Source organism: Streptopelia decaocto, assembly GCF_964273445.1.
Source record: "Streptopelia decaocto genome assembly, chromosome: 22".
In the NCBI taxonomy this organism is placed as follows: Eukaryota; Metazoa; Chordata; class Aves; order Columbiformes; family Columbidae; genus Streptopelia; species Streptopelia decaocto.
In genome coordinates, this window is record NC_138677.1 from 3,192,590 (window position 1) to 3,205,507 (window position 12,918).

General features: G+C 51.3%; 1 protein-coding gene across 1 annotated transcript; it reads right to left on the reverse strand.

Moving 5' to 3' along the window:
- Positions 1-1,893: 1,893 nt before the first annotated feature.
- On the reverse strand, positions 1,894-9,022 carry CRHR1 (corticotropin releasing hormone receptor 1; the record flags this gene model as incomplete). Its single annotated transcript, XM_082070833.1, has 10 exons — positions 9,003-9,022; positions 7,824-7,930; positions 7,325-7,445; positions 6,913-7,066; positions 6,625-6,685; positions 5,687-5,759; positions 4,046-4,131; positions 2,440-2,575; positions 2,210-2,251; positions 1,894-2,034 (listed from the first exon to the last, which is right to left on the reverse strand). Exons 2-10 carry the CDS (start codon positions 7,832-7,834, stop codon positions 1,894-1,896), a joined length of 825 nt encoding a protein of 274 aa, XP_081926959.1. The 5' UTR covers positions 7,835-7,930; positions 9,003-9,022.
- Positions 9,023-12,918: the final 3,896 nt, after the last annotated feature.

A 12,918-nucleotide genomic window follows, 5' to 3' on the forward strand; every position in this document is an offset into this window, starting at 1 on the left:
ACCCATATATTGGATAAGGGGAAGTTTTCGGGACTGTTGGTGATGGATGAGCTTATACAAAGACTAAAACCTGCCCCCATGCAGGGTACGGTCCTCGTTGTGGTCACTCTGTCATATTGGGAGCGGTTGCTGCTCCCAGCACGTTATTGGAGTCAATGGGGTATTTCTGGTTTGGGCTGCACAGGAGACATGCAGGTAGGAAACCTCAATGGGAGGGAAACTGGAGGAATTTACTTCCAATTATTGAACTTCCTGAATGTTTAAATAAAGAACCGGGAGGTTTTAGCCTATGCCTCACTTTAAAGAAAAAAATAAAGGAATATTTTCTTTCTTTCCGGTGGTTTATCCTGAGGAAATCATGGAGTACTACCATTTCGAAGATGCTTTAACCTCCCCCGGGTGGAAAATACTTATGTCTGTTCTTTATAACAGGGAAACTGAGGCACAGAAGTGTGAAGGGACTCATACCAGACCCTGTGTGGCCTCAGTGACAAAATCCGTGGGATGCAGAGAGCAAACTCATCCCGTAACCCCTCCGGCATCCTCCCCCTGCTCGAGCATCGTCAGACCTCTTACAGCGAGGAGAAATCATAGAATGTCTCACATTGGAAAGGACCCATAAGGATCGTCAAGTCCATCTCCTGGGAAAAGCGTGAGGAGACTGGGGCAAACCGTCCACCTTTCATGGACCTCTCAGCTCAGCTGCTTTCGGTGACCACATGAAATAGGGCAGTGGGCGTGGATCAGGGACTTGGTGGGACTTGGGAGCCGCACGGGACATGGTTTGTGTTTCCCAGCGTGGGGAGGGAGGCTGCTGCTCCTCCAAGGCACTTAACCCAGCGTGGGAAGGGCTTGGCCCCATTCCCTGCCTAAGAGCAAGGAGCAGCTTTGGCACCGAGCCCACCTGCACAGGTAAAAGCGGGACAGGGTGGAGGGGTGCGTGTCCCCATGTGTGTCCCCATGGCAGCTGCCTTTGTAGAACTGAGCCACCGCTTTGCTGCAGCTCTCCCTCACCTTCCCACCCCGGAGCAGGAGCATGGAGCAAACCTGAGGTCCAGGAGCTTTGCCAAGACCTGTAGACCCACCTGGGCTAGGCAGGACCAAAGGATTAACTAAGCCTTGTGCCTCCCTTCAGTCCAAGCCCTCCTTTATGTGGCTGTTCAGAGGCCCTAGGAACCATCCCCATCCCCTCCAAGGTTCCCTCTCCCACCCCATCGCTCTGCGTCACATCCTCAGTGTTGAGAGAAACGACTGGGCTGGACCAAGCAGCAGTTACAGGACTTCCTTGGGATCTGGCGAGGGGTGGGGAAAGGGCTCAAATAACCCCGGTGGTACGAAAACACAGCCATGGAAAGCAACATCTGCAATCAGTCACGGGCTCTCCATCTGTCCCACATCAACCCAGAGGGCTTTGGGCCCCCCAGAGGGTTTTAGGGCCCCCTGAGCAGCATCTCGGCATCCACTGAGTGGAAGGCTGACCCAGCTTCCCAAGGGATTAGCCCCACAAGTTGTCCCAGCAATGTCCCAGTGTCCTGTCACCTCAAAGCAGTGACAAACTCGAGTGAGGCAGCGACGGGACATGGGGCATCATGTCCAGGATGGAGACAGGCAGGGAAGGTGCCACTGTCTCTTCAGCCTCCTCTGGCTCCTTCTGCCAGTCCAGCAGGTCACAGCGCTGCCAGGGAGGTGACCAAGCAGCATCTCAGCTGTCCTGTCCTACAGGTCTGCCCCAGCGAGTGGGACAGGAGCTTCTGTAGGGTTTCCCATGGCTGTGGCGAGTTTGTGCATCCTCTGTGAGCCCGGTGGGTGCAGGCAGGACCTGGCTCCTGTGCCGTGCCATGTCGGGGGTCCCCACGCAGCGGGGACACCGGCTCCCCCATCCCGTACGGCAGCTCAGACGGCCGAGGACTGCTTGATGCTGTGGAAGCTGACGCGGGTTGGGGAGGTGGGGATGGACATGGCCCGAGCCACGCGGGCACGGATGGAGTGCTTGTCCTGCCACCGGTGCCACCGCTTCCGCACGGCCGAGCGGACCTGGGGGTGCGAGACAGGGGACATTCGGTCACCATGTGGTCATTCAGAGGCACCAGCCACGCACGTCCTTAGTTTTCCAACCCGAAATGCTACAAAAATGCTCAGCTTCAGGTTGAGCTTGTGTTTGCTCACAAGGAAGGGTGCAGACCCACCCCACCTAACCCCCAGTGCTCACCTCGCTGTTCAGGAAGCAGTAGAAGACTGAGACGAAGAAACCCTGGAAGGAGACAAGCAGCAGAGTCACCGTGGAGCTACAGATGGCCCCAGGCTCGGGAGATTTGGAGCAGCCCTGGGGTTTGGGGAGGTTTGTTTTTTGGAGGGAGGAGGGTGAGGCATCAGCCACAGGATGGGCTTCACATCCCTCAATGGGAGGACTGGGACAGGAGCTAATGCTGAGGACCACACCTGGAAGGACTCCAGAAAAGAGTTGAAGTAGATGAAGACAATCCTGGAGATCTCATCCTCCCCCGGGTTGACAAAGAACAGCATGTAGGTGATTCCCAGCAAGGGCAGCAGCACCAGCGTGGCCTTGACTGCTTTCCTGGGGAGAAAACAAGGACCTGAGCTGCTGCATCCCCCTCCCAGCACCAGACTGGTCTGCCTGGGAATGGGCAAACCAGTGACTGGGGGACAATGGAGCAAAGCTGGGTTGTTTTCTTCCAGTGTGATCCCAAAATGACTGGGCTGGTTTGAGCACTGGGCACCATCTGTGGTTTCTCCATCCAGAAAAGGGTGGCGGATAGTGAAGATCTGACCTTGAGCTGGCATGAAATGATTGCTTGGCTGATCTAGGGCTTGATTAAAAAGGAATTAAGGAGGATAAAATCATTCACACCCTTCACCGTGGGTTTATGAAAAACTTATCTCAGCTAATTAATTTGATATCTTTTCTTGATGAGATTACAAGTGCAGCTTGTGAATAGTAGTGCTGGTGCAAGAGAGTGTGGGGAGGATGGAGGCTTGGCATCTCATTCGTTTGGATTAGGGGACAAGAACAACGCCACGTCAACAATTTTTGCTTAAAGATCCCATTAATGGACAGACTCCAACATTAGCTGAACGCAGGAGAAGACAGAGCCCAGCAGGTCTAGGAGCAGCAAAGGTAATGGGGGTACCAAAAGCCATCATCTAAGATAAGCAGGAGCCCTCCAGGGCTGTGCCTTGGCCGGTACCTGCCAAACTCTCCACATTTTCCTGTCCCACAAAATGCTTCTGGGAAATGAAAATGTTCTTCTGCCCAAAGGTGAAAAACCTTCCCTGTCAAAATCAGGCAAATACTGGAGAAACAAAAGTCTCTGAGAACTGCTGACTGAAGCCATCCAGCCTATTTCAATAACCTTTATCTTTGCACACTCCAAGCTGAATAATTCATCCAAGCTCAATACTCTGTGATGAGGAAAGCTGGCATTTCCCAGTTATAGCATCTGAATTTTTCCATTCTCAGCTGAAAAAACCTCCCTTCACCCCAAACCTGCCCCTCTTGAGCCAGTACACACTGACGTTCCCTTATTCCTGCCCAAAAAATGATCCAGAGAGAAGCACTGATGAAGACCAAGGTGTCATCTCCTGTTCCAGGTATTATACTTGAGAGAGCTGCTCTGACCCTGCACCTCCCAAGCTGCCTGCAAAATATGGGTCTTTGCTTTGCTGCCAAGTGGCTATTTATCAATAATTCTTACATCCATGCCAGGCTTTGCAGCCCCACACCCAGTGAGCTGATCAGGTCCCACCAGCAAAGGCTTTTGCAAAGAGATTCAGCTCCCAAAGGTTCCCTTCAAAGACAGAGCCAGCCAGCCACGTTCTCCATCTCAAAGCTCTCACTGGCCAGGATTTTTGAACAACCCCCAGATGCAATGGCCATGTGCCTCCAGAACAGCATTTGAGGTGCTCTTAGATGTCTCTCCATGCTCCCATCCCCTTGATACTTGGCATCTGGGGTTGTTCCTACCCCTCCTTAACATGATAACACAGTTTCTACATCTGCTTTCTAGAAGGTCACTCACGCTCTTACCTGTACTGGATCGTCTCCGACGTGGTTGAAGCTCGGAGCTTCGTCATGAGGATTCGGACGATGTTGAAGAGAAAGATGAAGTTGATCTGGAAGGAAAGGGGCACCTGGTTAGTGTCTGCTCCCCCAGCATTTCCTCCCATTTCCTCAGCAGGGGCAATGCCAGAGAAAATGGGAATGTTTCCTTTTGAACTTGATCTGGTGCTTTCTATGCCCTGGAACAGGACATCGGGATTTATTGCTTTTTAAACAGCATAGCAATAAGGTTTAGGAGTTTGTCCAGGGAGTGGGGCAGCAGGACATACCAGGAGATTGGCAAGGACAGGCAAGCGTTAGAGAACGGGATGAAGGTAAAAAAGCTGGAGGAGAAGGAGGAATATAAGGTGGTTGAAGGGATTTTGGGAGAGCGGCTGCCATCACAGCAAGGAGCCACTTAACCTCTCCCTGGCTGCTGAACCACTAATGAGGGCACGAGAAGGTGGCACAAGGAGCCGAACACAATTGACACAAATTAGAAGTGGCCTGGCTACCTGACGGGCTGGAAAATGAGAAGCAGGTTCAATTATTCAGCAAGAGTGGCGGGCGCTGGTTATTTACACTGCCTTGGGTTTTCTCAGCCTTGGGCAAGGAGGAGGAAAAGCTGTGGGACCTTGTGCCTGGTTTTCCCCCTGCAAACACAGGCTGGACCCCCAGCACTGCTGCTTGTGATTTGCCACCACTGCTTTTCTTTGTCCCTTCCCAAAAGGGCAAAGCCCCAGCAAATTGCAGAAAAATAGAACAATAGAATCGTTTTGGTTAGAAAAGACCCTCAAAATCATCAAATCTGGCCATAACCCACTCCTGGCACTGCCCCATGTCCTGAGAACCTCATGTCCGTCTGTCCAACCCTCCAGGGATGGTGACTCCAGCACTGCCCTGGGCAGCCTGTTCCAATGCCCCACAGCCCTTTGGGGAAGAAATTGTTCCCACATCCAACCTCAACCTCCCCTGGGCAACTTGAGGCCGTTTCCTCTGCTCCTGGCGCTTGTTCCTGGGGAGCAGAGCCCGACCGCCCCCTGGCTCCAAGCTCCTTTCAGGCAGTTCAGAGATCAGAAGGTCTCCCCTCAGCTCCTGTTCTCCAGCTGAAGCCCCCAGGTCCCTCAGCTGCTCCCCATCGTGCTCCATATGACCCCTGGTTCAAGCATCGCTGCTCAGCCAAGGGCCAGGAGCAAAGTGATGTGGATCAGCAGATGGAGTTGAGGTCCTGGGGCTTCTGCAAATGCTTGGCAAAGCTGCCACCTGCACCCAAATAGTGCCAGGGCAGGGATAGAGGGACTTACTGGTGCATGTGGGAGTCTGCCCATGGGAGCATCCCTATCAGAGCAAGGTCTCCGGGCTTTGTTTCTAACCTATCTCAAGCCAACAGGATTTGTGCATCTTATTTCTCATTGTGGGTTAGTTGTCCAAATTTGCTCAAATGCAGTTTTTGGGTGACTGGAGCCGGGCTCGCAGGGCCAGCGGCATTGCTGCTGTGGGCAGCACAACCAGCTGCAGCGAGGAGATGCTGGAGGAGGGTAAGAATGTGTTCAGGAACAGCCTTATCCCACGTGCAGAGGGGAAGGACCCTGTATTAATATTTAGCAAGCGAGGTCTCTTTGCTCTTACCAGAAGCACCAGGATCATGGGGCCTTGGTAGATGTAGTCAGTGTAAACTCCTGCTCGTTTCCCAAACCAGCACCTGCAAGGCAAGGACAAGAGGTGTTGGGGACAAGCCTGCAGTGTGAGTGACCTGGATTTACTGCTGTCCTTGCACAATCTCTGTAGGTCACTGTCCGTAGGGCGAAATCACTGCAACTTAAGCTGCTGTAGCCACTCTGAATTAGCTTCCCTGGGAAGCTGGTATATGGGGGTGCATGGGGACTTGTGGGGGTGTTTATGGGCCCCAAATGGATGTGGAAACTGGATATTGTAGGATACGCAGGAACAGCTTTACACACACAGAGATCTGGGTTGAGTCTGTCCCCAGCAAACCCTGCGGAAGCTCGTGCAGGTGTATCCGTGTTCTGAGAGCACCTGGTTGGGTTTTGCTAAATCAGTGCTGCGTGTGGCACGGGGCTGCTGAATGTGGGGGCAGAACCAGCACCGACAAACAAGACAACCTGTCCGTCATCTAAACCTGCTCCTTTTAACTGCCCAGTCCACACCATGAACTCTCAGGTGCCTGCTAAGTCCCCCATTAACAAGTCTCCGTGAAAATGGCTCAGGTGGTGATAGTTTATATCTCCATTTGTAGATTAAATCCCAGCTCCACTTAGCAAACACAATGTAGGAGCTCTGGCTTAATCTTGCCTTTTCCCCCTTAAAAAAAATAATTAAAGATTAAAAATGTCATTTGTCCTTTGAAGAGAAAGAGGCAGCGGCAGAGAGGGCTCGTGTGGCAGAGAGCCTTGAGGTGACATAAAAGAAAGAATGAAGGGATATTATCTATTTTCTTGCCACCCTTTCCATGTATCCCGATTTTGTCAGCCCTTCCCAACAGGATCCATGCCTGTCACAGCCCTGGGAATGGGTATAGAATGGGGAATAAGAGCGATCAGACTCACTTCTCGTTGTCATAGTACAGCTTCCCGATGGCCCAAGCGACGATGATGGGGAAGGGGATACCTGTGGATGAACACAGAGACAAGACTCAGGGTAGCAATGCTGCACCAAATTATGCTGTAATAGCGATTTTCTTGTGGAGGGCAAACCACTGGGTGAGCCACTATGAGTGTGCAAACCCCGTCCTGCTCCTGGAAGCCTTTTTGCAGCTCTTCGGGTGCAAGAGGAGCTGGAGCAGAGGATGGGGATCAGCCGTCTCTAAAACCATGAAGGGAAACCCTGTTACTTACACCAGCCGATGCAGATGAACATCCACTTGCGGAGCTTGTCGGTGGAGTAGGTGAGCACGATGGCCGTGTGCAGGTAGCAGCCCTCACCGAACATCCAGAAGAAGTTGGTGACGTGGAAGTAATTGTAGGCGGCAGTGACCAAGCGGCACCAGACCTGCCGAGGGCATTAACAGATGTGGAGGGTGATGAGCAGAGCTCTGTGTTACGGTGGTGAAACCAAGGCACACAGCAACACAGAACCCAGTAGAACAATTGAACCCACGTTTCTCATAAGCTGGGTTGTCCACCGGCCACCAGACAGCCCTATTTGGGTCTTCAGGCTGCTTTTGTTGTCTCATACCTAGGATCCTCCAGCTCCCCACACACCCTAGATACTTGGAACTGGGCTCAGGCCTGGCAAAGCTGCACCTACCACGTTACTCTCGTGCACCTCTGGGTTCATCGTGAGCTGTACCACGAACCACGTGGCATTGCGTAGGATGAAGGCTGTGATCAGGTTCCAGTGGATGATGTTCCTCAGGCAGCGGATGCTCCTGGAGAAGAGGGCACAGGGGACTGTCAGAGCACGGTGGGTGTCCGGGGGCCAGGGTGTTTGTGAAGCTGAATGTCTGTTGGGACCCCAAGGATGAGCTGCTGGAACCATGGCCTGGGTTAGGTGGGCAGGACTAAGGCCAGGAGGTAGAAGGCACCAAAGACCCTCTGCTTCTATAATCCAAATGTTTTAAAAAAACAAACAGGAGGAAGAAAATAACCCTGAGATGGGCATGATCCTCCAGAATGGAAAGCAATGGACACAGGGGACAATATGGCAAAACACAGTGGCTGGATCTGTCCTCAGCCCGAGGGCCATGAGGTGACATCTGTGGGTTCGTGGCATTGCCCGGAGCTCCGTGGTGGGTCAGGTCACTCACCGCAGGCGCATGAAGAGCACGAAGGCCACGAGAAGAGCCCCCAGCGAGACGCAGTGCCCCAGGTAGTTGATGATGACGGCAATGTGGTAGTGCAGCTTGCTCTTCTTCTGCGAGGGGTGGAAGATGGGGAGAGGGTCAGCGGCAGCCCTGGGTACCACCACAGACCCACCTCTTCCACCACGTCACCTCTGAGAGCCACACTGCAAATTTTGGGTGGTTTTTTTTCAGAAAGCAACAGGAGCCCACTTGGTACAGGACAGCAGAGGTGGGGCTAGAAGGGGATGGGGCTAACGTGGGTGTGAGAAGCTCCAATCTCACCCCACAAATGGCTCAGGAATTTCATATCCTAACCCTACATCATCTCTGCTCCATCATCTGATCTCTGAGGTCTTTTCCAACCCAGTCGATTCTGTGATTCTGTGTGATCTGGGGAAATCCTGCTGTAATTCAGCAGACCTCACTAACAACATAACATCTGATGTCTCAGTTCATTCCCTGTTGCCCTGAGGGCAGCTGAGAGGCTGGGATGAATTTGGGCAGAGGGAGCAGGGGATCTCGGGAAGGTGTGAGTGATAATTAAATTAATTGATTGCTCCTGCTGTTGGGCACTCACCCAACCTGTGAATTAGCAATTAACTGAGTGAGAAAACCATTCCTGGCAAGAGATATCAGCATCTTAAATACCAGAGATGGTTATCAACTGCAAATGAACAGTTCGTATCTCTTCTTTGCTCTGAGGGGTGGCTTGAAATACTCAGGGGCTTGTAATTCTTGGTGTCCATTTTTTTAATCCCTTTCAGCTTCCTAAACATCTCTTTATTTCATTGCCAGCAGGGAGGGATGGGGTTTGCACTGAGTGCTTGTGTCAGGAGGGAGCTGGAGGAGGGTGGTGGGGATGCTGATCTGCACTCAGTGGCCAGGAGGCCTCACACTACAAATCCACTTTTTTAAGTGGATTTGGATTTTTAACAGGCGTGGCTTTATTTTTGGCAGGGAATGAAAATGCAATTCAAGAAGGGGATCATATATGCTGCATGCAACCTTATATCTGCATGGCACCCCATGGGCCATGCCTGACCTGGATGCTGTTGCCCTTCCAAACTCTGTTGTCTGTCCCTCACCCTCCTGCCAAGAGTCTGGGGCTACCAAGGGGCTACTGAGGGGCTACCAAGGTCCTACCTCTTCGCTGAGGATCTCGTGGCACTGGGAATAGTTGACCCGCGCTGCCCAGCTCCCGTTCGCCAGGCACTCCCTGTAGCCATTATCTAAAAGAGAAAATGCACGTCAAAGGGTTAACGGTGCCTGGGGATGGGCACAATGTGACCTGAAGATTGTCACTAATGCAGGGGCACCGAGCCCACGGCATCTTTTGTTCTGAAGCCACATGCTGCCTTGGTTGCAATTGCAGAACCAAAGCCTTGGAATGTTTCAGACCCACTCAAGGGCTTTTGGGTGGGGCTCTGCCCCACGGCACTGGGGGACCTCAGAGTCCTCCACCACTGAGATGCAGGGAGATTGGCACAAGGTTGACTCTCCTTGTCCCCTTCCCCTGCTCCAAAAATGTGTGGGATGGAAAAACTGATATTTTCTGCTGCAAGCAAGTTGTTTCTTTCAACAAAAGCAGCACTTGGGTGGTCAGAAACTCAACCAGGTGCTAGGAATGGCTGTGGGCACTTTCGAAGCGCCTTCGTTTCATCCCCTGTTCCCAGCCGTCATTGGCAGTGACAAGGCAGTGACCCGTGAGCCACAAGGTCCCCAAGTCCTTGCTCAGCTGGGGGCTGCAGATCTCTGTGCCACCTCCACCAGCAGGACAAGCTCACTCCTCTTCCCCTGTCCCCAAAACGGGGACATCAGCGCTCTCCCCATTCATGGGGGTTCATCCACGAGGACCAGTTATAAAGCTGCTGCTGTAAAACCACCCTCTCTGAAATTTGGGCTATGAGGGCTTTTATATTTTTTGCTTGATGGATCCCACAAAGCGCCTTAATGAGCTCTGTACCCAGAGACGTATTGTCACACATGTCCCCGTGATTCCCCCATCTCTTGCCCACCGTGTCCCCACCGGTGCTGCCCATCTTACTCGTGGTGTTGTACCGCACGCCGTAGAAATACTCAGGGCACGGGCGAGCAACCAGCTGTCCCACCGCGCTCCGGGGCCAACACGTGCCGATCAGGTCTACCGAGGCGTTGCACTGGGGACCTGTGGGGAATGGGGAGAGAGTTAGTGGAGGTCTGTGAGCCACCACGGGCCATCTCTGGGCTGTGGAAGGTCCAAGGTTTGCCCAGAGAACCGAAACTGCAAACTCAGCCCCCCGAAGAACCTCATGGCAGACACCAAACGGGGTCCGTGCCAAGACACCCTAAAGGTTGATCCATCCCGGCCATGACTATTGAAGAGAAGCTGCCAAATTAACGTACACTGTGATTAAGTTACAAAGGCCATACCCTTCATTAACAAATTGACATGATTGCTTTCTGACCACCTGCAGAACGAGGGGGTATTTTCCAAGTTTTAGATCCTTCTGCATGACAAGAGGGAGACAGAAGATTCACTAATACATTGTTTAGAAGCAGAGTGGTTCGTTTATATTTAACTAATAATTAACAGATGTATTTTAAGTAAGAAACTAAACAATTATAACTAAAATCACCAATTATTTCTTAGTATAGATGTATCGTTTGTCAAAATTTTCAAAAATTGTAATGCATATGTAATAATTATGTGAATATGAGCAATGCAAGAGCGTCCAGTCACTGGAGCACTTACGGAGGATGATCCCCAGTGTTCCCCAGCACTGATAAAATAAAGAACGTCACTTAACAGTATAATTAACTCTGCTGTTAAGTTCGTTTCTCCAATTCACTATCATCCTGGGCCTGTCTGAGCTCCTGAGTTAAGCCCAGCTCTGGCACAAGCCTGGCTTTCTGACCCAGCTTCCCAAATCAGCTTGGGGTTCCTTGGCTCTGGTCTTCCAGCCCCATTCCTTTCTCCAACCATGACTTTGACATCCAGCCCCACACCAGCCAGATTTCCCCTTTCCCAGCGGTGACTCCAGCCTGGTGCTGGTGGGACGTTCCTCAGAGCCCCTCCAATCCTCTCACACCTCCTGGCAGCAAAATCTCCTTCCTCCCCACCCCCACTGGCCTCTTCCAGCCTTTCCTGGGAAGAAAACTCCGAGTCTGCTGCTGCTATTTCAGATTCCAAGCAGAACTTGTGTGCTTTTCCCAGCGTGCGAACGTAGGCATTAGGTAGGCCAGATTGCAGGCTTTTTTATGTATGATTTGTGTATATTTAGAACAACATGTACTGCAGCTAAATATGTCCTAGCTACAACCCAAAGTGAGGTAGGAAGCACAACGGCTGTAATATCCACATAATACAATCCTTGTGCATCCAGCAGATGGATGGGCAGCAGATCCTGGAAGGTCGGTGCAAACCACTCCTGGGTACCAGAGATGTTTGTGCTGCCGGCGCGGGGACAGATTTTGCCATTTCCTAAGATAAAACATCCCAATTCACAGGTCTCTGGGTGTGAGAACACAGCGTTTCTGCTCCACCCGGACTCCATGGTTGTTGTTTGAACGCCTTTCCCAAGATTTTCTATGGATAGAGCTGGCTACAGAGCGACCGAACAAAAAAAGCCAAATATTGTGTTATTAATATGATGAAAGTTTTCATGGGGGAATAATCATTTTCATCGATCGGCGCCATGGTTTCTTGGGGTGTTTTCAGAGTGAATTTTCAGTGCAAAGAAAAGGAGGATTTTCTTCAAGCATCTTTTTAAGGGAAAACATCTTCCAAGTGTGTGAGGTTGGGAAGCGTCAGCATGGTGAGCGTTACCTTCTGCCTTCCATAGCTTGTAGTGAGAACTTCATTTTAACGATGACCTTTGCTTTTAGCTTTGCTAATGTGTATGGTTGCTGCAGCAACCTTCACTTTAAGTTAACTGTTTAAAGCTTGTATTCCTTACAGAACAATACATTTAATCACACGTAGTGTGCATGCCTGTGCTTATCTGCATCCATTAGCATTTGTTGAGCTCCGCAGTTGTTTTGACCCAAATTTGACAGAGAAATAGAGGGTCACGGAAAATTAGGTTCCTGTTTAAAGTTTTGTGATAATATTCATCCAAGTAGGGAAAAAGCAGAAGGTAATTGCTTCAACTGTGGTTGTCCCCTTGTGCCTCAGTTTCCCTCCTGCATCCCAGGGGCTGTGCTGGGACATGGATACAGGATGCTCAGGGCGGGGAAAAGCAAGGAAACTCAGTAATTAAGTCAGCAAAGTCAGAGAGCAGCAGCAACACCACTCTCCATCAGTGAAACAAAACCACAGCAATACCATTAATAACCAAACCAAGAGAGATTCACGGAAATGATGCAGTCAGACAAAGGTGGCATCACTCTGTTATACATCTGTTTGAGGATGCTCCTCAGACTTCACCCCCTGCACATCAGGCTTCGCCCCAGCGCTGCTGTCAGCAGCTTTTTGGGCTCTGTCCCACCAGTTTGGAACTGGTGGGTGGCTGGAATATTTTTCCCGGGCTCACGCTGAGAAATTCATGATGAGGAAAAGCTGCAGAAAGCAGATGTTGCTCTTGCTGCTCTCTCCAGCATACAGGGAAGAGAAAAAACACAAAGCTCCTGCTGGGGAAGAGTTAAGTAAAACGGCGAAGGCGAACAATGCCGCGACATCGCGTTTGCCCGGCACGACCGTCTGTTCCAGCTGCTCCCCAGCGGCACGCGGCTCCCAGCATTTAGAGCACTGTTTAGCATGGAAATTATATGTATCAGTGCTAAATGCTTTCATATCTGCTTTGCGACCCATCCCTATTTGCAGGGGGATTATTCTCCCAGGTTCTGCAGACGTCTGCTCCGGCTTTCCCAGCACCGTTGGCTGCACAGATGAAGCTTTGGTCTTTGCAGCTTTACAGCAGGAAAGGTCAATGAATTTCCTACCTGCACCCAATCCCTCCAGTTTGGCTCCCTCCCGCACAGAAACACATTTGGGTTAGGAAGGAGCTGGTCCCGCTTTGAGATGGGAAATGTGGCACAGGAGAAGTCACTCAAATCCCTTCACACCCTCTTTCTGTTGGGT